Raw genomic sequence first — 22,416 nt, 5'->3', positions numbered from 1 at the left:
CCCTTCCTGCCCCCGTTGGGCGCTCCCGTTGCGATCGCGCCTACCCATTGGCCAGAAAGCCCGCGGAGAGCGCGCGCACGCGACTCGCTGGGCGCGGGGTTTGCTGCGGGGGTTGTGGCTGCTCGGGGCCGCAGAGGTGGGTTTGGGGGCATCGGCGCCGGGCGGGGGTCGCTGCCCCTCCTCCCCCGGCGGCTCCGCACTCGGCCCGTGTGAGGGGAGGGACCGGGACCCGGACCCGGACCCGGACCCGGACCCGCCCGTCAGGGCTCGGGGCTCGGCCGGTGGCGGAGTGCCCGCAGCCCGCGTTCCTCTCTTCGACCCCCCCCCGCAGGTAGGACCGCCGCGGGAGCCGGAGCAGCGCCATGTCGTCCCCCGCCTCCACTCCTAGCCGCCGCCGCGGCAAGCGCGGCCGGGGCAGCAACCCCCCGACTCGTAAGTGCTTGGGGGGGCGGGGGGAGGCAGGCGGCCGGGGCAGGGACAGGGGGAGCGGGCGGTGCCGTCTGCTCGGTGAGCTCTCGCTCCGCTGTCCGCCCGCCGCCGGGGCAGCGGCGCCGCGGTGTGTTCTCCCGGCCGCCGTGCCTGTCCCTTGGCCCGCCTCGGATTTAAACGCCGCCTCCGGGTCTGGTTGTGTCTTGCAGCGCAAGATGCTCGCTCTCCTCCTTCGCAGAAGCGCCGGACGGACGACTCCACCTCCACCGGGGACCTGCTGCCCATGCCCACCTCCCCGCCCGCCGACGTGCAGAGCCCCCCCAGCGCCCCCGATGCTCTTTTCTCCAGCCCCCCGCAGTTCCGCCACTCTGGTACGCCGGGGCTCGGGCAGCAGCGCTGGGGCTGGGGCCGGCCGTGCCGCTTCGCTTGTGGTTGCGGGAGTGCCCTGGATACAGCCTGGAACGCTCCCGACAGCGTGGAGGATGGATCCGGCTGGAAAATTATCTAGGGGAAAAATAAGTTTTGTCTTACTAAGTTTCTTACTTGGGTTTAGCACAGTGAGCAGGACAGCATAGTCAGGGTCAAGGGTGTGGATCTGCTCTTGTAGCTTAAATTATCATGGGAGTATATGTCGGGGATTCTACTGTATTCTTTTATGTATTTCTAGAAAGAATAAATCAATTGTTAATGCAGAAGGAATTAGCTTGATTGTCATAGAAAGCCTTTATTGCTTTATAAACATGATTGGTTTTAGTTGCAGTAACAGGGGGTAATTGTCGTGTCACTTGTTTTACAGATCCAAAAATAACAGAAATGAGTTTCATCTAAAATGCTACATTTTGACTTTATGCTTGGATACCAGTGTAGAAAGTTTTCTAGCAAAGCTTTGCTAGAACTTGGGATCTCTCAGAAGAGATATTGATGTAAAGTTCTAGGTAGACTTGCAACATCTTTATTGTTTCTGTTTTAACAAAATGCTGGAACTGATTTATGCTACTCATGACAGTAGAGTTAAAAGAATGAGACAAATGGAGAGGCTGAATTTTAGTCTGGTCTAAATGTAAAATGTCTTGATCAATCACAGTAAAACTTTTTTTTTTTTAGCTATTCCTCTTGACTTCGATATCAGTTCACCTCTGACTTATGGCACACCCAGCTCCAGGGTAGAGGGTACTCCACGAAGTGGTGTACGAGGAACTCCAGTTAGGCAGAGGCCGGATCTTGGGTCTGTCCGTAAAGCCAGACAAGTCGATTTACACTCAGATGGGGTAGGTAGATGTCTCAGATATCACATTTGACAACTTATTTTTAAACAGCTGTGCATATCTGAATATGCTTAATTTGTTTCCACACAGCCAACTGAGGATATAGCGACTGAGCAATCGCTTGGACAAAAGCTTGTTATTTGGGGAACAGATGTTAATGTAGCCTCATGCAAAGAAAAATTCCAGGTAGGTTAACAACTTGTTTTCTCCTTTTTTGAATGAAAAGTTAGTTTGATTTAAACAAATAGTAGTTGATTCTTATACAGAGTATCTGTTTGTACTACTAAATTCTGCTCATCTTTCCCTTCTGTCTCCCTGTTACCTCTTAACATTCAGAGATTTCTTCAGCGCTTCATTGATCCACTAGCTAAGGAGGATGAAGATATTGGCTTGGATCTTAATGAGCCACGCTATATGCAACGACTTGAAGAGGTACTTGTAACACAGCAAAATCTCTTTTCTTTTTTGGTCTTGTGTGTCATTGAGCTAAAGTTTTCTTTTCCAATACCTTGCAGATTAATATGGTTGGGGAACCATTCCTGAATGTAAACTGTGACCATCTAAGATCATTTGATGAAAATCTTTACAGGCAACTGATCTGCTATCCTCAGGTGAAGTAGTGCACTTGTGTTCTGGCTTTCAAGTGGCCCTTTCATATTTCTGGCTTTTAATATGTTTGTTGAAATGCAGTGCGTGCTTTGTATGTTCAGTGTAATCTCTGTGGCTTCTTTGTTTTACTTAATATAGGATGTCTTGTTGCATGGTAGTTGATTGTAGCTACTACAGTGGGTACCTCATGCATGCAAAATTAGCTGGTAAACTGCAGTGTCTGGAGTCTTGCACTTTTTTTTTCTCCCATTGCAATACTCAAATGAATAAATCTGATCTAAACAGTAAGTTTTCTGTTATGTAGGAAAATGGTCAGCTGGCATAATTTTTACTCATTCGTGGTTGATCAGCAGCACGAAAAATGCTTCATTCAAAAATATTTCATGGTATGATTTATTATTATTTTTTTTTACGTGTAAGCTTAACTGTTTCTAACAATTTTATACAGGAAGTTATCCCAACATTTGACATGGCTGCCAATGAGATCTTTTTTGATCGTTACCCTGATTCAATATTAGAACATCAAATTCAAGTAAGGCCATATAACGCACTGAAGACTAGGAATATGAGAAGTCTAAACCCTGAAGGTAAACTTTTGATTACCATGTTAGAAAGGAATCTTAAGGATTTATATAAACTTATTGAATGTTAATATAGAATTACATGAAGACTGTATAAAACTGTTCTTGGGGTCCATACAGACCAATGTCTTTTGTTTACATAAAATTTCAGAAGCAAATGCTTCAGAGCACAAATGCATAATAATCTATCCATAAAGGAAATATTTCCTGGCATCAGCTACTTGTGTTCTTCGTTATGCAAGTGTAAAGGATTCTTTCTTTTCTATAAATACTCCTGTAAATTAGAATAATTGTATCACACATTTATGATTCTTTTTGCTTTGTCTTAGACAAAATACTAGTACCTAACTGAGTGTTTACCTCCCACCTAAAAATGAATGTAACATGAAATTTTGAAGGTTAGCTTAAATTTTAAGATTATGATGTCATGACACAAGTCTCTATTTCATAGATATTGATCAACTTATCACCATCAGTGGCATGGTCATCAGAAGCTCCCAGTTAATTCCTGAGATGCAGGAAGCATTCTTTAAATGCCAGGTTTGCGCTTTCACCACTAGAGTGGAAATCGATCGTGGCAGGATTGCTGAGCCATCAGTATGCAAGAACTGTAACACAACACACAGTATGGCACTGATTCACAACCGATCCATGTTCTCTGACAAACAGATGGTATGTTGCACTTAGGTTGTGGCTAAAATGAAACAGTTTCTCATTGTTGCTCCTCCGCCCCCCTAATATGATCAGTAGCATTAATGTATCTTGAGACTGAATGATTTGAAAACCAGAAAGTGTTGGAAGGTGAAAATGAGTGAAACAACTTGGCAAAAGGGAAAGTCTACTCTGGAGAAGGAATGCATCAGAAGGATGAAATTAAGTATGTACACATCTTAATGTTTCCATATGGAAGCTTCTTTATATATAGTATGTCCACTTCTATCTAGACTAGATGAGCTTTGTCTGTAACAGCATTTTAGCCATACCAGTACAAACCAGCAGAATTCTCATTTTCATCATATCTTTTTATTAGTAATCAGTTTTGCTGTTTGGGTGGGGGTGTTTTGTTCTTGAACAATGTTGCTGATTCAAAATGTTGCTGAAGACCGTACTAATACAAGATTCTGTTGTATGGTCTATGGAAAAGCTTTGCTTTTTTGAATCTAAAACTTAAGGGTTTTTCGCTAGATCAAACTGCAGGAGTCGCCTGAAGATATGCCGGCTGGACAGACCCCACATACTGTTGCGCTGTTTGCTCACAACGACCTTGTTGATAAGGTTCAGCCAGGTGATAGAATTAATGTCACAGGTAAAATATGGTTTGAATATTTGCATCTTCCTTTTTCACTGATCTGAACTGTCTATAAAGCGACCTGATGGGATGCACCTGCAAGTGCTGAGGGAGCTAGCCCACTGTCTTTGCAAGGCCACTCTTTGAAAAGTCATGGTGACTGGCTAAGATACTGGAAGAAAGCCAGTGTCACTCCTAGGGCAGGGAGGAGACTTGGAGAACTACAGGCCAGTCAACCTCATCTTGACCCCTGGGAAGGTGATAGAGCCAATAATCCTGGACACCATTTCTAACCATATGAAGGACAAGAAGGTAGTTGGGGGTAGTCAACATGGATTTATAGTGGGTAACAGCCTTCTACAATGAGATGACTGGAGCAGTGGATGTTCTTTGACTTCAGCAAAGCTTTCTTCAGTGTCTCCCATAATATACTCACAGACGAACTGATGGTCTATGGGTTAGATAAGTGGACAGTGGGGTGGATTTAAAACTGGCAGAACTACTGGGCATAAAGCATTATGATAAGTAGCACAAAGTCGAGCTGGAGGCCGGCCACCACGCGTGTACCGTAGGGGTCAATACTGGGGCCAAACACTGATGTATTTACTGATGATCTGCATGTGACACAGCAAATTAGCAGGTAACAGCAAAACTGGAAGGAAGCAGTGGTTGATAGACCACATGACTGTGGTGCCAACAGCTTCCTGGGCTGCTGCACTAGGAGGGGTGTTGCCAGCAGGTCAAGAGAGGTGATCCTTCCCCTCTATTTAGCACTGGTGAGGCCACATCTGGAGTACTGCATCCAGTTCTGGGTTCTCCTCATATAAGGGAGACATGAACATAGTGGAGTAAATTCAGTAAAGAGCCATGATGATAACTGGAGCCTCTGTCCTATACAGAAAGGCTGAGAAAGCTGGGACCGCTCTGCCTGGAGAAGAGAAGGCTCAGGGGGATCTTACCAGTGTGTTTATAAGTAACGTGATTCGGTGCAGGGGGGTGCTGGTGTCAAGACAGAGTCAGACTCTTCTCTGTAGCGCTCAGTGGCAGGCAGTGGACACAAGGAAGTTTCTGTTAAACATAAGAACTTTTTTACTGTTTGGGTGGTCAAGCTCCAGCACAGGTTGCCCAGAGAGGCCGTGTAGTCTCCATCCTTAGAGATATTCAGAACCTGACAAGGCCTTTAGCAGCTTGTTCTAGTTGACTCCAGTTTGATCCCATGGTTGAATAGACAATCTCCATATTGTCTGACATGGAATATTTGGTCATTCTGATAATGTAGGTGAGGAAGAGGCAATATCTTAAATAGTGTCTGCAGTCAGGAGAGTGGCAACATAGAGTAACTCTTGTTAGATACTGCAACCACGTTTTATAAACCGCTTCGCTTTAAAACAGCTGCTGTACTGCTGGCTGTTAGAGATACAGTAGAAATCCGTTACTAAACTTGGCACTTATAAAAGGAAGTACTGACTTCAGACATCAGTGCGGGACTTTCAAAAGCATCAATCCTTAATTTTTTTCAGAAATGCTTAGGCATTTACCTTGTTGAGAACGCTTGTGATAGGAACATTAAACATGGGTGTAACCGCAAAAATGGGTTCTAGATGACTTAAATGTGTTCTGTTGACTTCTGCATGACTTACTGGTACTGGGAAACAAACTGACCAAAGTATTTAGTCTGTTTTGAAGAGCTTTTCAAGGGAAAAATGTAAATTTTTCAGGTTTTGTAATTACCATGGTTTTTTATATCTAATGCTGTGATTAAAAATTGTATTTAGGTATCTACAGGGCAGTCCCAATTAGAGTTAATCCAAGGGTCAGCAACGTAAAATCCGTCTATAAGACCCACATTGATGTCATACACTATCGCAAGACAGATGCAAAACGCCTGCATGGCGTTGATGAGGAAACGGAGCAAAAAATATTTACAGAGGAACGTGTGGAAATTCTAAAAGAGCTTTCTAAAAAACCAGATATATATGAGAGACTTTCTTCTGCATTGGCCCCGAGTATCTATGAGCATGAAGATATCAAAAAGGTGAATCGAATTCTATATTTCTCTTCTAAGAAATGTATTTTTATTCAAGTAAATTTGTAATTATTGTTTGTTATAAAAATGGCTTGAGGCTTCAAAATTGAAAAAAATTATCTTGAGCGGTCTTAAAAGTTTGTGGTCTTGTCAGGATGGAGTTGGTTATAAGTGTGTCATAATTGTTTTCATGGTATTAATGGTTAATTAGAGGGAAGATTCTGAAAAGGTAGGAAAGCAGCAGAACGGAGGAGACTTAATTGCAGTATGTATCTTGGACATTCCTTGAATGTTCAGGTTACTGGTGATCAAAAAAAAATGAGTAGCTATAACTTAGTAAGTGATTGCTTAAAGAGAGGCATTCACAAGAGAACAGCAGCTTTAAAATGACATATGGTTGACCCTGACATGTTAGAACAATTAGATGTAATCCAAGAAGGGACTGTTCCAATAATATGTTCAGCTGAGGTACTACAACTTTTATCATGCAAAAAATACAGTCAGTAGTGTGTCTCAAGGTAATGTCAGATGTCAAACAGTCCTCTTTAAGTATATTCCTTTTTTTTTCTTTATGGATTCATACATTATCATAGTTCACAGGTTCTGAAATGGCTGGAAGTTGAATTCAAACCTATACTATTTCTCACTGAAACGAAAATAAAGTAATGACAATTCCATTTGTTATACCTCTTCACCATGCTAATAAGGCACATCAGGTCTAGTGGGTGGAGCTGAGGAAAGTTAGGGACCCTTCCTCAAGGGAGATCTTCAGGTTCTGATCAAAATGTGTTCACAACAACATACAAAATTTCTGTCTTTAATACTTGAAAGTGCTTGAAACCCACATGCATTGGAGCACTAATACTCTATATTGGGGACCTTGAGGAAGATAAAATAAAGCAGGTCTGTACTTCTTGTAATTACTGATTAGGTTTTTGACTGACATCTGCAAGTTGTTCCAAGTGAGTGAAAACAACAAATACAAATAGGTCACTCCGTGCATCTGCAAGGTTTCTGTGCTGTAAGAAACTGTGCAGAGGCTTTACATAAAGTCCTGTACAGTTTTCCTTGCTGTTTCCAGCTGTTGTTGTGACTGACTATTCCTTCTTGTCGTTGACTTTCTAGCATACCTATGCTGCTAGAGGAAAAAAAAAATGCAAAAAGAATACTGGGAAGTGATTAATTTTTAATCTAGTAATTCTGAAAAGGGAAAAAAAAATTCTTCCTGATAATGCTAGCTAACAGATAAAATTACAGGTATATGTTTATAGTAATAATTCCAGTATTTTCAAAATAGTGGAAGTTAGTTTTATTTCTTTACTAACACAGCAAGTGTATGCTTTCTTTAGCAAATATAAAGGAGGAAGTGTTGGTAAATTCTGATGAAATAAAAGACCTTAAACTTGATCTTTATGGGCAAGTAAAGAACTTTTATTTAAGTACTGTTGTGAATGCAGTAAAGCAGTTTTCCTGAAAAGAAAATACTTGATTAGTCTTGACTGAAAAGCTGATAAAAGTGGCACTTTTCTAATGATATGAAAGAGGTAATAGTACTTTGGTCCTAGATTAAACATGGACTTAAGGAAAACAATAGATTTGGAACGAATCTAATTTCATACTTCAATTAAAAGCTGAGTTTGTAGGACCTAGCAGTTTAACTATAAGTATGTAATTAACTGAAATTGAAGATCTCTATAAAGAACTAACCCTTTTAAAGACTTCTGAAAACAGTTTCAAGTGTTTTCTTTCATGTTGGATTTGTGTTAATTTTAACAGTGTTTCAGTTCAGCAGTTGGATTTGCTGTTAGCTACACAAGAGGTGATGTTTTGATTTTTAAAGAGAATATTTTTATAGGGTATTCTGCTTCAGCTTTTCGGGGGATCAAGAAAGGATTTTACTCACACAGGAAGAGGCAATTTTCGCGCTGAGATCAACATTCTTCTCTGTGGTGATCCTGGTACTAGTAAATCACAGCTGCTCCAGTACGTGTATAACCTGGTCCCTCGAGGCCAGTATACATCTGGCAAAGGCTCGAGTGCAGTTGGTCTTACTGCATATGTGATGAAGGATCCAGAAACACGGCAACTGGTTCTTCAGACAGGTGCTCTAGTACTTAGTGACAACGGCATTTGCTGCATTGATGAGTTTGATAAAATGAATGAAAGCACAAGATCAGTCCTGCATGAAGTAATGGAACAACAGACTCTCTCCATCGCAAAGGTAAGCATCTGTTTAATTGCAGCTTCTTTCCATAAAGTATGGTATATGTTAAGCAGCTGAAACCAAAAAGTTACCAGAAGAACAAAGGATTACACTTTTCTGTTGTCAGAGGATCAATCCTAGATTATGTAACAATTTACTTAGAAAGAATATGGTTTTTGTGGCAAACTGTAGTATTTCCGGATGCTTTTGTTCTTGCTTTACTCTAAAAGGCTTTTGCAATGTAGGTTTTTTACTACAGAACCCATTTAGTAACATTGGTGATCTCATGAAGCTGAGGGGAAAAACGTTTTGGTGACACATAGTTGCAGCTGGTTTCAGAAGTGGTTTTTATTTCAACAGGCTGGAATTATTTGCCAACTGAATGCTCGTACATCTATCCTAGCAGCAGCTAACCCTATAGAATCGCAGTGGAATCCAAAAAAGACTACTATTGAAAACATTCAGCTTCCTCATACACTGTTGTCAAGGTACTGAACTGCTTACATATCTCATTTTTATGAGATGTTATGCTTCCTCTTGTGAAAATTATTAAATTTAGTAGAACAGAACAACTGTGTGTTTTGTAGCATAGTGGAAAGCTTTTGTAGCACTTACTTTAAATGCTGTTCTTACAGCTTCTATATGAGCAGAGAACTGCCTTTTAGTATTTACACATTGACCTTGTACAGAAGATCTGATGAAATCCGGAGGATCTCTATTTACCTCTATGTTGTTGTTTCATAATCACTCCTAGAAAATATTTGTTCTGAAACTTACAGTATTGATAACTTCAGCAAAAACTCAGGATGTTTTATTTTGCTCCATAAAACTTCTAAAGCGAAATACTGATGATCATGGAACTTGCAGTGGAGGTGGTACAATGTGAAGAACTGTGCCTGCTTTGTGTTTTTCTGTAAAATTCAGTCGAGGAGGTGGCAGTGCTAGCCCTTTGGGCACTTGTTATCAACATTTAGTGTCTGCTAATGAGAAAATTAAACTATGTGCTGCAGTTGCATGTTGTGAGGAATTCCCACACTCACTAACTGGGAATTTGAAGTACACCAATGTTATACTGGATATTCTGAGAACACATGGTTTACATTTCATTTAAGAGCTGCTGAATTAGCCACTTAGTGACAAATGGTACCTCAGCGCAGGTGTACTGAATGAAACTAGGCTTGAGCAGCATCTTAGTTCCCACTGTTTATTGGATTTAAGTTTATGAAAATACATGATTGGCTGGCTGAAAATATATTATTCATGTCTGCCTATAGTTGAGCGTAGTTGAATATATAGTTTGTAAAGTTATAAACCATTTTCCTCAGGATTAAACTGCAAGTGCTTTGTTAATTATACATATATTTACTCATGGGGTTTATATACATAAAAGAACTATAGGATGTGCCCTCTTTGCTGTTGCCTTTCAGGGCAGTTTCTTTAGCAGCAACTTTGTTCTTCATATTTGGTATATGTGTGTGGTTGTGGGGCGGTTGTTTGGTTGTCTTCTGTTGGTTTGGGGTTTTTTTTAAGAAAATAAACCTTGAACATGGGATCTGAATTTTGCAGAATATATCTCACTTTCAAAGTTTCAAGTCCATAGGGTGAAAGCAAATCCACCTTGCTGTCTGTACTTTCATAATGCTCGAAAAAATACCTTTTCCATTTAATAGAGCAACTCCTCAGAGTAGGAATTAATAGTCAAATAACTCCTACCTGTATTTAAGTCAAAGCCCCTAAACCAAACTAAATAATCTTTAAATGACAAGAAAGCATACACACTAATCCTGTATTTTTATCCCATTCAGATTTGACTTGATCTTTTTAATGTTGGATCCACGTGATGAAGCTTACGATAGACGCCTTGCTCGCCATTTGGTTTCACTGTACTATCGAAGCGAAGAAAAGATGGAGGAGGAATATATGGATATGGCAGTACTGAGGGATTACATTGCATATGCTCGTAGTTATGTAAATCCCAGGTTAAGTGAAGAAGCAAGCCAAGCCCTTATTGAGGTAAGGGAATTGCTGTTAAGAATGTTGAGAGTCTTTCCTGACTTGTGAAAAATGGCAAAATCCCCTAGTATGTACATTTTCTATTTACATATTACTTTTCTATAACATCCTTCAAAAAAATCTCTAAAAATCCCCAGCATTTAAAAGGAAGAAGGGATCAGTATAGATGTCATTCTGCATTCTATAGCTTTCAGATCAGTTGGTTTGGTTTTATCAGATAAAGAGCATAAAATTCTACTGAAACAAAATAAATGTGTCATCACAAACACAAGTACTATTATATAAGACTAGTCCTACATTTTTAAAGTGATTCAGAACTTCATTTATTATCATAGCTTAATTGCTTTATAAAAGAAGGAAATAAATGTGATATGGTTATCCTTCACTGCAGAAGAATTGTGAAGGTGTATGAGCAGAAATACAGTATTTGGGTTAGTTTGCCAGAATTGCTCATATTCTGAAATAAGAGGTGGAGGATGAAGGGGACTCAGAAAAAAATTAATATAACAGGAGTTACTGAAATACTTAATGACATTCTCCTTTTCAGGCGTACGTGGACATGAGAAAGATTGGTAGTGGCAGGGGTATGGTTTCTGCATATCCCCGACAACTTGAGTCTCTGATACGACTGGCAGAAGCACATGCTAAAGTACGCTTTTCTGAGAAAGTTGAAACAATTGATGTAGAAGAAGCAAAACACCTCCATCGGGAAGCACTGAAACAATCTGCTACTGATCCAAGGACTGGAATTGTGGACATATCCATTCTCACTACCGGTTAGTGTTTTCATAGTGTCAAAGCTGGGATGCTATTGGGCTTTTGTACTTTTTAAAGGTAACTACGTGTCTTCCTTAGCTGATTTCTAAAAGGTATTTTCTTTCCTTTTGTAAGGAATGAGCACAACAGCTCGTAAGCGTAAAGAGGAGTTGGCTCAAGCCTTAAGGAAGCTTATCCAGTCAAAGGGCAAAACACCAGCTTTGAAGTACCAACAGCTTTTCGATGATCTCCGAGCACAGTCTGATACAGTAAGTTTCCTGCTTTTTATTTACACTTACATTGGTTTTTAAAAGCATGGTGTTCTTCCAAATCAGTATTCTTGTCCTCAAATCACGCTATGGAGGGAAAGGGAGACATTAACTTTGTCAGCTGACATGACCAGAAAGCCAATTCTACTACAGATAATAGAGCTGAATCTTTGCTGTATATTAGTTTATTCTGGCTTCCAAAGTAGCTAACTCAGCTTCAGGGTTCCAGGCCAGATTTCAAATTGCAAAAAAGAACAAACTAAAACTTAAAAAAACTAGTAAGAAAATTGTTAGGAAGTAAGGCATTTTTACTGTCTTTGAAGTATTCCCCACCCTGCCCATCTTTACTTGATTCATTTCTCTTCTTTAAGGCTGTCACAAAGGAAATGTTTGAAGAAGCGCTTCGTGCCCTGGCTGATGATGACTTCTTGACTGTAACTGGAAAGACTGTTAGACTGCTGTAAGGTAGCCCTTCTTCATGAGCTGACTGTCACAGCTTTTACTTCACCTTACCTAAGATAGTGTCAGTCTGCAAGATCTCTGAGATTTGGGACTATCATTTTCTATGACAGGCATAGTCTTTCCTTGCAAGCCAACTGTCATGGCTTTAATTTGCCTTACAATATTGTCAGTCTGCAAGATTTTCAAGATTTGGGGCTATCATTTGCTATGACAAGAGTAGTGACAATTAAGCGGTGCTTCTGTTGGCACAAGATATTACATAGGACTTAAAGTCCTCAGCTAAATGATGCTTTTTACATTTTAGCTAAATGTAATTATTAGTATGTTAAGTGCTTTGTATTTTTATGAGGTTTTGTAGAACGTGCTAACAATGTTGTATGTATTTCAAATTGAATTGTAAAAATTGATCTTGAATGACTTTTTAGTAAATGCAATTTGACTATTAGTATTGCTGTAATCCAAAATAAAGTTATTGGACTTTAAAAGGCTCTTTAGCAGTCATTTCAAGTGAAAATGAGCATGTCTTGTGCTGTGCACTTGTCAATCTAGAATTCTGTGATATTTACTAAGTTCTTTGTGAGAGCATGAAAACGGCTTTGCTCTTTTTTGTTTGACCTGATAACCTGTTAGTATCAGTATCCTCAATGCAAAAAAGGCAGAATGATTCTACATGAAACCAAATTTTCTTACTGCAGTTTTAAGCATGACTGGATAAATTAAGATACCCACGTTCAGTGTAATGTCATATAATCTGTCCTGAAAGAACAAGGTCTAGTAGCACATCACTGAGAGAATCTTCCCAAGTTCTAGCCGGGGTAGATGCTCTCAGCCATTGCACGTCAGTAGCTGCTATTGTTTTCACAGCTGAGCTAGCAGAACAGTTCCCTAATTCACTTCAGTACAGACAGCACCAGGCTGATCTCAACAGCTCACTTAAGCCTTTTAAAGCTGAAGTAAGTACTCCTGGGTTCTGTGCCACTGCTTCCAACAAAAGGGAAGCAAATTTCCCCCGTGTGAAAAGGAGGTGCCTTAAAATCTAGTTTTTCTTGCTACTGGTTCATTATATAAGCAAGATATTGTTTATCTGTAATTGAATCTTCAGTGATTTGCTACTTTTTGGTATGAGGCAGGAACTCAGTCTATCCTAGAGTTAAAATGTCTGTGACTTAACCTGATCCTTCTGACATCTCTCCACAGTCTTGCTTATTAGTAAACAAGTCACTATCACCTCATCTTCTTGGCTTTTATGCACTGGAAGCATGTAGTTCATCTTGCGCTTTTCTGTAGAGGAAGTCTGGGTTCTCTGACTCAAGGCTTAGAAGTTAGATACACATAAGCTGAGATACTAGGAGCTTGACACTTCTCTTTGAAAGAAGTCTGTAAAATAAAATTCCAAATTCCCTTAATACCAGAATCATAGATTCTCTAGCAGCACTCGTCTTACAGGATGTTATTTTTCTCTGCCATGTTATTAGTTATGTATTTTGCTTATAAAACAACCACCTCATGACCTCCTCTTTCCTTCCCCACTGTAAGATGCTTTTATTACACAGTTATTATCTGCCTTTTATTTAAGACTGATACAGTTCTAAGCATTTACTTTTTAAAAGCATCACTTGCATATTTTCTCCATTTACACTTTTTGGTCCTTCAAGTACTACCTCAGTTACAAACCTTTCCTGTTTTTCCACTCTCATAGCTATAACAAGACTAACCTTCCCAACTTCTTGGTACCTCCTCTTGTCAGACAAAACAGCACCAAGAAAGTTTCTTAAATATGTTTCTGAGTTTAAGAAAGTTGATTTAGAGTTTTTAAAAAAATAATAATTTCAAATAGTGTGATGCATCTGGCTACACCAGCAAAATTCCTCATTAGAATTGCCTGTCGGTATAGAAACTACTACTGTAATACAGATATTGGGCTGTTCATCTACTTTAAAATTCTAAATGCATATTGACTCAGCCACAAAATCATTTGTTTAAGGAAATGGAAGAAAAGTCTGTGTGTAAAACTGATTTCAGCTCCCCTTTGATTTACTCTTAATTCAAAATCTTATAGTTCTTTCGTTGTTTTTTGGTTTTGAATGTAAAATACTTACTAGGAAAGGAATTACCATTTAGTGTTTACAGGGTTACTTGCAGAATAATTCCACTAGGTGTCTCTTAAAGCCTGTATGTAGTAGTTGATAGAGATGTTTTGTTTCAGTCTGGAGTAGTTTTCTGTTTTTTAAAGAAGCAAAGACTGCACGTGCCACTCTATAATTAGGTAGATAGACTGGAAATGCTTGTAAACAGTCTTATGATTAAAAAAATCTGATTAAAAGATTTAACCATCCATATGCTAATTTGAAATGTACACAAAGCAAAAGCAAGATGAAAGTAATTTACTTAAATGAGAGTATTTTCCTTACTCTATGCAATAGTCTCAAACTCTATATCATCATTTACTGCTGTATTTTCCCTATGCTGTTAGTGGTTATAATTAAGCTATTTTAAAAAACTGAAGTAAGTTAAAGAATGGAATATGCAACCAAGGGAAAGCACTCCTGCCAGGAACTTGATATTCTTAACATCAGAAATGACATAGAAGAAAGGCATTAAGTCTTCTATACATTCTACAAAAGGCATAAAAAAGTTATAAGCCTACTGGCAGCAATTATTTGTAATGTCACTTTGAGAGATGATAGTTGAAGTGATCTGGTGTCTTGTCTAATGGTGTAAAGAGAAGCTGCTGGTGAAGTGAAAGGGAATGGCAGTCTTTTGTTTTCCTAGCACAGAATGCAGTCGTCTTGGGCGTTCCTCAGGGTTGGTGGGGAACCAGACAAGACACCAACAAATGTCATTTGCTATCACTGTTACTAGTTTCAAAGCTGGTACTTCATTTCTCTGCAAGCACAGATTTGATTGGTAAGTGACTCAGTCCTGGCCATCTCCAGTTTTATTAGTGCTTCAGTAGGAACAGATGTAAACTAAGTGAGAAACATCTGTTGAGATTATCCAATACCCATCGTAACTGAGATAACATCCTCCTTAAGGCTATGTTCTAGTCCGCCTCATCAAACTTCAGTCTTATTTTTGGCAGTCATTTTGGAATTGCAGTTTTATCTTCCCAGAAAGCCTGAAGACTTCCAGGATTATTTCAGGAAAAGAAGAAAGTGCACTGAAGACTGCATGTCAAATAACTGGTCAGGGAAGTGATTCTGTTCCTATCCTACTTTTGCACTGTATTTTCTAATTGCATAATTAGAGCTGCTATGCAACTTGCCATCTTGCCACAGCAATATGGACTGAAGAAAGTAAGCATTTTGTGTTTTTTTCTCACTTGGCAAGACCACATGTAGTCTTGTAAAAATACACGTGTAGTTTACTTTAAAAAGCATGGAATGCATCATGTGTGAGGTAAACTGACAGTCAATATGGAGGCTGTCATCCAATTCTCAGTTTGCATGGCCACCTTACAATAATGTTTACAGACAGCCTGGCACCAGCTTGAATTATTTAATGCTCAGAAAAACTAGTTAATTGTGGGTTGTAAGGTTTTGAGGGTACAGTTTGTCTATACAATAAGCACAACCAGACTCCCCCTGTGACAGGCATCTTTGGACTCCACATAGATAAGGAAAACAAAAGCATTGTATTTGCTACTATGTAAAATAGTAGCTCATGAAATCTGAGTAGAAGACATACTAATTATATATTTACTATATAATTATTTTGTGGATCCCTAAAGCAGTCTCTCTGTGCCCTGTTTTTTGATTGTAGAGAAAACATTCATTTGGTTTGTTCAGTAACTCTTCATCATGTCCCAACTCTCAGCTGGATAGGGTAGGAGTAGGTTTGGATTGCTTTTGCCTGAATTTGAGCCCCTCTTCTAATGAAGCATAGAGTTTCCAATTACCATATTTTGTGAGTGGAAATTTTACCAGGGAACCACTGTAATGCCTGTTCTGAAGGTCTGGCTACATGTTCAGGTGAAATTGTTTCTTTCATAACCATGATTAAAACCCCCCACATATTTTTAATGTGGTTTTATGTTCCAACTATCTCTCAACCTTTATCATACCAATTGTTTGTTCTAGTATGAAGCAGGCTTTTACTAGTGCAACTAACTGACCAATTTGGATCAGATTTGCAATGCATCACAGAATACAAGAAAAATCCTAAGGTTTCCTCTAGTAATTGAAACCTTTCCTAGCTCTGGTACAGTCTTTCCTAGCCTTGTTTATTGAAAACTACTAGATACAATAATGTCTGGACTCTTAAAAATACAAATAAGTAGGCGTAGGAAAGTTACTAAACTTTGTTATGTGGAAGATACATCAGAGTATCTCTGATAACCTCTAAGGAAGTAGAGGAGCTTTTTACCCTTCCTCCATTTTAAAAAGTTAACTTTTTCACAGTCCTGGTGCAAGTTTTTTTGTGACTCATGACCTGTTACCTGTCTAATTCTTAAAGACACTAAAAAGCTTGAAACATGCATCAGCAATAATTCTGAACACCTCAAACACACACACACACACAACTTAGAAAGTAGAAATCATTCCTGTTTAACAAAACACTGGAGAATGCCGGCATCGATCCCACTATCTCTCACATGCTAAGCAATCACTCTACCATTTGAGCTAATTCCCCTCCCCCCTCATTGATAATAAAGATCACAGAACTGTGATCTTCAGGGTGTATTTAAAATTTTAGTTCCATACATACAATAGTTTTTTCTCTTGCTCTGGTCTCTATTCACAAATGAAAACACATTCAACTTCAATTCCAAAACAGGTGTCAATAAATTTGTAATATTTCATTTAGCATTTCCAAATCAAACCAGGAAAGACAAGTTTTCCAGGTGTATAAAATAAAAAAAAAAAAGTTTATTACTTGCAATTCATGAAAGGAAGTACGCTCTGGCATTTCGTTTTCTCCCCATAAAAGTCAGTTTCTATTTATTTTTTTTTAAAGTGTTAATTATTTTAATTTATTCTAGTCAAACATATGGCAGCATTTAATAAATAAAATCTAAAAAATAAGAGGTTATTTTACTTCAAAATTCCAGTTCAATATATGAAAACGTCTTTTACAGTTAATGTTGGTTTTTCCCTCAGCACAAACAAAATAGGACAGTGGAGAATGCGGGCATCGATCCCGCTACCTCTCGCATGCTAAGCGAGCGCTCTACCATTTGAGCTAATTCCCCCCCCACCGTATCTGTGTTTTAACATGTAACCACAGATTTTAATAACCACAAACACAAATTACCTTCCTTTAACAGATTCTGCTCCTTTATCACAGGTAGTAACCCAAGGGCAGCCACGCAGAACACTTACTACCATTTGACCTTGAGCTTGTCTATTTTTTTGTGCAAGAGGACAGACTCCCCAAGTAACACAGTAAGGCACTTCATGCTAACTTGCATGACAAACTCATGACCTGCAGTCTTTCAGTGCCTCCCAACTCGCACTGGATTTATCCTTCATTGAAGAGGGCAGCTTCTTCTGTGTTGAGGGAAGTCACTTCACAGACAATGCAGTGGAACAGCTTGAAGATAATACAAAACTCGCCTTTGCCCTGATGTCCCCTAAGAAAACCATCTAGAAAACAAAAGTCAAACCTGATTTAATTAGCTGACATCAGTTTACATTGGTGTTGCCAAAGAGATGCATCACAGTGATCTGTGTTAAATGAAAGTGTGTGGACACAAAGCCTTCACAGCTGAAATACCCTAGAGAAATGAAAAAAATGGAATTAAGGAGGTCAGGGATTTTCAGCCATGTAGGTAAGGAAATTCTCCCAACCAATGGAGAAATTAGAAAGTTTTACTCACCATCTTACATGAAAACTTAGCAAACACAAATTCAAAGTCACAAAACAATGGGCTGCAATTATATGAAAGACTCGTTTTTATGCCTGAAAACAGTACTATCTCAGAGGTCTTTCCTCACCCTGACTTTGGCACCAAATAAACTTTTTTTCTGTGAGCTGAATTGTCCAAGCTTTAGGCTTTTTCAGTGGCAGCAGAGTGAGATTTGGGGGTGAAAAACAGGGAGAGCTAATTTGGCATTTTCATAATGACTCAGACTGCACAGGGTAGATAAAGAAAAATGTACGTAAAACTGAACCTTGTGAAATATGATATGGGAATGAACCCAGCTGCAGATGTGCAGTGCACCATCACGGAGCCTAAGATGTGTGCCTGTGAGAAGGACTGAAACCACTTTTCCATATTTGTTTTCCCCCTCAAGTTTACTCCAGTGAGGTAGATAAAGACAGTTACAATATACTGCAAGAAATGGTACGAACAAATTTTTATTTATTGTTCAGAGATTGAGGGAATATTTAAATTCTAGGAGAATGTTTGCAGTGATACTGTGGTTTTAGTTCCACATCTTGGCCTGAATCTGGATTGTGATAGATTTGAAGTACTACCTTACTTTAGACAAGTTGTAACTAGCTAATGCTTCATTTAGTAATTTATTTTCTTTTGACTGGATGCTGTCATCCAGTAAATTAAATCCATTAGAGGAAACTGCCAGTTCATGTATTGTTGGATTACTGCACGTGTTTTACTTTACTGGCAGAGCTCACTTTTCTGCATTTAAACAGAAAGTGAGAAATCTTTTATTATATAATTTTCATTGCCTTTGTTGTTTAATAGTAGCCACTATTAAATCACTGAACCACTAATCACTGTAACCATTCTCACTGTAAACTACAATTTTGTTCTTTAAATCCAGAAAGCATTCCTTGATTTAATAACCTGGGAATAGAGCTTTGGCAGTGTGCTGCTTACTGCAATGTCAGTTAGTATGACTACACTTGAATTTTTATATTTCTGAATTGTTTTTAGTAATCTCATATATTTAAGATGTAATACTATTTTAACTGAATCATCAAAGTCAATACAGAACAGCAGAAATACCTAGAATATAATTTAGGAGTATATAAATTAATACTTTATCTCCAAAAACGATGATAAATATGGACAATTGTATTTATCATTTACATATAGCTGAGTAGAAAGTAAAGTTGGTAAAGGAGCTAAAGGGACTTGAAAAACAAGTAGAAATTGCCCCTCAGTGACTTCTATCAGTATACTTTCTAGATTTGCAAGTCTTTTGGTACATGCACTGCAACAGAGGTAAAAAAATAGTTCTCTGTCCTTCCTGAATACACACCAGAGGAGGCTTTGTTCAGAAAACTAAGTCGTGTTTTATCAAAGTAACATAACAGAAAATGCATCGGTATGCTTCTCATATGTCAAGTGAGTGTTCTGACTTTAAAGCTAACAGGCTTTCCACGGTGATTCCATACAGTGATGATTTAGTATTATTAAATGAACAGACGTAGCTCAACAGGATTTTATCTAAAGCAGCCAGGATATGATTCAGCAGAAGTAAAGCCGCTCCGCTAGCCTAAACTAAGGGGAATTAGCTCAAATGGTAGAGCGCTCGCTTAGCATGCGAGAGGTAGCGGGATCGATGCCCGCATTCTCCAGTCTTTTGAGAGACGTGAGTATGTACACACGGAAGTAAGATTTTCGTCCATAAACTGTTGACGTTTGTGAAAGAAAATATATAGCAAGTCATAGATATCATTTCCTACAGCAAATAAAACAGGGAAAGAGTTTCAATTAGCAGACTGCAGTCATGAACTCCGAAAAATTATTTCTTTGTGAAAGCATCTAATACTGTTACTCTGTAATACAGGAAATAAAATTTACTTCTGTCACAAGTGCATCGAATTTTAATATGTGCATTTTTTAAAAGGTTTTAATTACATGAAAAGTCAGTCAAATTGTCTATAAGAAGATGTAAAAGTATGGAGTTGTCTATATAATCATCAGCTCACCACAGAATTACTGTCTCTCCAGGTACCTTGCACCTGTTGTAGCTAAGGATGGGAACGACACACTTGTTCCTCACCTGAGTTTCAAGTGACATTCAATCCCTCACAATTTCATTCAGTTTCTTCCTCAACCCATTATAAGAAAATAATCTGCACTTAAAAAAAATGCTTATCTCTGATCAACACTAACAACTTACATCATTCATATTCTGCATGTGCTTCCTAAAATTGATTCATTTTAATCCTTATAAAACTGCTACAGAACAATGGACCTAAATTTAAAATAGCCCCACAATATAAGGTAGTATAAGCAAGGAATTAAAACTGTATCACAGCCAAAAATAAGAAGAAACAATGGCACCTGTCAGCATGCTTTTGTTTCATTCTTTAAAATCCATTAACGTGATATGTTTCCTTTTTATTCAGGCAGTCACCCTAATTTTAGACAAAACAGACGTTTGCAAGCCTCTTTTTTGCAAAACAGCAAAACCAGTTACAACTGGTAACTGAAAAAAATGAAGCGTTTTTCGTTGCAGCGATAAAATGCAACTCTGGTAAGCAGCAAATGGAGAATGCGGGCATCGATCCCGCTACCTCTCGCATGCTAAGCGAGCGCTCTACCATTTGAGCTAATTCCCCTCACAGCCGATGAGCTGTCTTTACTGTCCATTCCTACTCTCACACTGCTCACTGACACTAATTTTCCACGGAGTATACTACATTTGATCTGCTGTCTCAAAACCAAAACTTTCTCCCCCACATCATAATTGATTTTTCTACCCAAATATCACACTGGTGGCTGGACAGTCAGAGACAGACAGAGTTCTAATTCCCTACTGAAGTTAATGGTAGGCAGTTAACAGAGGAAAACTTTCCTGTGAAAGGCAGAAACAATTAGGTCTTTCTCAAAGCACGGTGCTTTTGACAGCCTTAGTGGGAATTTTGCCTAACATGAAATCTGGACTCCTTGATGTAACAGCACGTGTTTTATTCAGCTGAGCTGCATCTGGATAACAGAAGGTCTGTGTTGCCAAGCAATTGCAGATTTATGTTCACACCAAACAATTACGACTGTTAAGAGAAATCTGGATATATTTAAAGATTATATTTTTCTACAATAGATTTTTCCTATTTGTAATCCCTAGGTGGAAGAGAATCAGCTAAATGACTTTACCCATTTCCACATTTTACAATAGAATTGATGTGACTGAATAGATAGAGTTCTTCCAGTTCTTTCTCTTGGGACAATGGAGTCTGGGCCCAAGTTATGTAAAGGAAAAATAAAATTTTAAAAAAGCACCCAGGCAAATGAAACACTGGAAAACAAAGTAATAGTTCACATTATTTAGTTACATCACTCAGGAATTTTTAAGGCGTGACTATATCACCAGATAGACGCACACACTCACACATACATGCAAAAGTCAAGAATATGTAATTAAAATGTAAAAGAAATAATGGCTATAATGAAATAGCAGTGAAAATTTTGTTTGGTTTCAACTCAACAAGATCAGAGTCAGAAAACACATAGAAAGTAGAGTCTTCACTGTTTCCTGTTATTTTAAGTTATGTATTAGAGTCTTCTCCCTTTGAAAGTGTCATTTAGAGGAAGGAAAAAAAAAAAAAAAGTAACTTTATGATTTCACACTAACATAAACTAGAAATAAAGCAAGCAAAAGAGATCTACTTTGCTAGAACTGGAGCATGCAGATTTGTTGACCTAATGTGACTGACATATCCCAACAATCACAGACCAATGCACTTCATTTCAGCTTCTTACTTCCTCAGTCTTTATATATTTTCATTTAATTTGGAGGATCAAAGCCATACCAACCATATTTGGATTTGCACAAATAGCTTCTGATTCAGAGTGCTGCAATGTTCAAAGATTACAGGTTTAAGATACACAGAAATTCAGTGTATGTTTAGCACCTGATTACTTAAATCCATATGAAAATCTGAGACCTTGTCTTTTTTAAATTTATACACCACCATATTATACAGTCAATTTAGAATTAGAACAGGGAAACCAGACCTATCAGTAGGAGAGCTGCATTCACTGAGGAAGCTACATGCTTACAGTGTACTCAAAACACAGGTACAGCAGAAAAACACCACAACCAAGCTGAATTAACAACACACGAAGTTTAAGTTAGCACCCACTTCAATAAGTTCTCCAAGCCATCTTATCCTCTGATTCGACTTTCCCAATTCTTTCTTGGCCTCAGTGATGCACTCTGAGTGAATGCTGGCTGAACAGAAAAACAACAGCTATTAAATTTTTACTAACACAGTGTAAGACTGGTGGTGTAGCAGGTGTTAAAACAGATCAAAGGACTGCTGAAGCCTGAGTCTTGGTAGTACAGTACAGTAGTTTGAAGTGCCCCACAAGAAGCCACAAAACCACCCCCTCTCCTGAGGAGCAGCACCACCCACTACACCTCCTCCTTCAAGCACGACCATGACCGCAAAATTCAGTTTCATGAGACCCACCAAGACAACCATCATGACCAGAAAACCCCTGAGTAGAAGGCTGCCAACAAACCTCCTCCGCCAGTTTTTGTGTTTCGATGGTCTCAGCCCTGACTCGCTCAGGTTGACAACAACCTCCCACACAGCTCCAGCCTTCCTGCCCCCTCAGGGCCTGGCCTGGCCTGGCCTCCCTCTGCCCTGCCC

General features: G+C 38.9%; 1 protein-coding gene and 3 non-coding genes across 4 annotated transcripts; 2 read left to right on the top strand and 2 right to left on the bottom strand.

Moving 5' to 3' along the window:
• Positions 1 to 52: 52 nt before the first annotated feature.
• Positions 53 to 12,373, top strand: MCM4 (minichromosome maintenance complex component 4). Its single transcript, XM_074897731.1, has 17 exons — positions 53 to 136; positions 332 to 432; positions 639 to 800; positions 1,534 to 1,697; positions 1,785 to 1,880; positions 2,031 to 2,126; positions 2,210 to 2,305; positions 2,752 to 2,890; positions 3,336 to 3,556; positions 4,070 to 4,190; positions 5,948 to 6,207; positions 8,054 to 8,419; positions 8,762 to 8,889; positions 10,207 to 10,414; positions 10,962 to 11,190; positions 11,306 to 11,439; positions 11,811 to 12,373. The coding sequence occupies exons 2-17, from the start codon at positions 363 to 365 to the stop codon at positions 11,901 to 11,903; spliced, it is 2,583 nt and encodes an 860-aa protein (XP_074753832.1). The 5' UTR covers positions 53 to 136; positions 332 to 362; the 3' UTR covers positions 11,904 to 12,373.
• A 4,646-nt stretch (positions 12,374 to 17,019) lies between these two features.
• TRNAA-AGC (transfer RNA alanine (anticodon AGC)) lies at positions 17,020 to 17,092 on the bottom strand. Its single transcript has one exon. It is a non-coding gene; the product is annotated as a tRNA-Ala (tRNA).
• Positions 17,093 to 19,316: 2,224 nt separating this feature from the next.
• TRNAA-AGC (transfer RNA alanine (anticodon AGC)) lies at positions 19,317 to 19,389 on the top strand. The gene has a single exon. It is a non-coding gene; the product is annotated as a tRNA-Ala (tRNA).
• A 917-nt stretch (positions 19,390 to 20,306) lies between these two features.
• TRNAA-AGC (transfer RNA alanine (anticodon AGC)) lies at positions 20,307 to 20,379 on the bottom strand. The gene has a single exon. It is a non-coding gene; the product is annotated as a tRNA-Ala (tRNA).
• Between the last annotated feature and the right edge of the window lie 2,037 nt (positions 20,380 to 22,416).

The sequence above is a fragment of the Athene noctua genome, chromosome 2 (genome assembly GCF_965140245.1).
Source record: "Athene noctua chromosome 2, bAthNoc1.hap1.1, whole genome shotgun sequence".
NCBI lineage: Eukaryota > Metazoa > Chordata > Aves > Strigiformes > Strigidae > Athene > Athene noctua.
The sequence above is the reverse complement of the archived record's forward strand: the minus strand, read 5'-3'. Positions and strand labels throughout refer to the sequence as shown.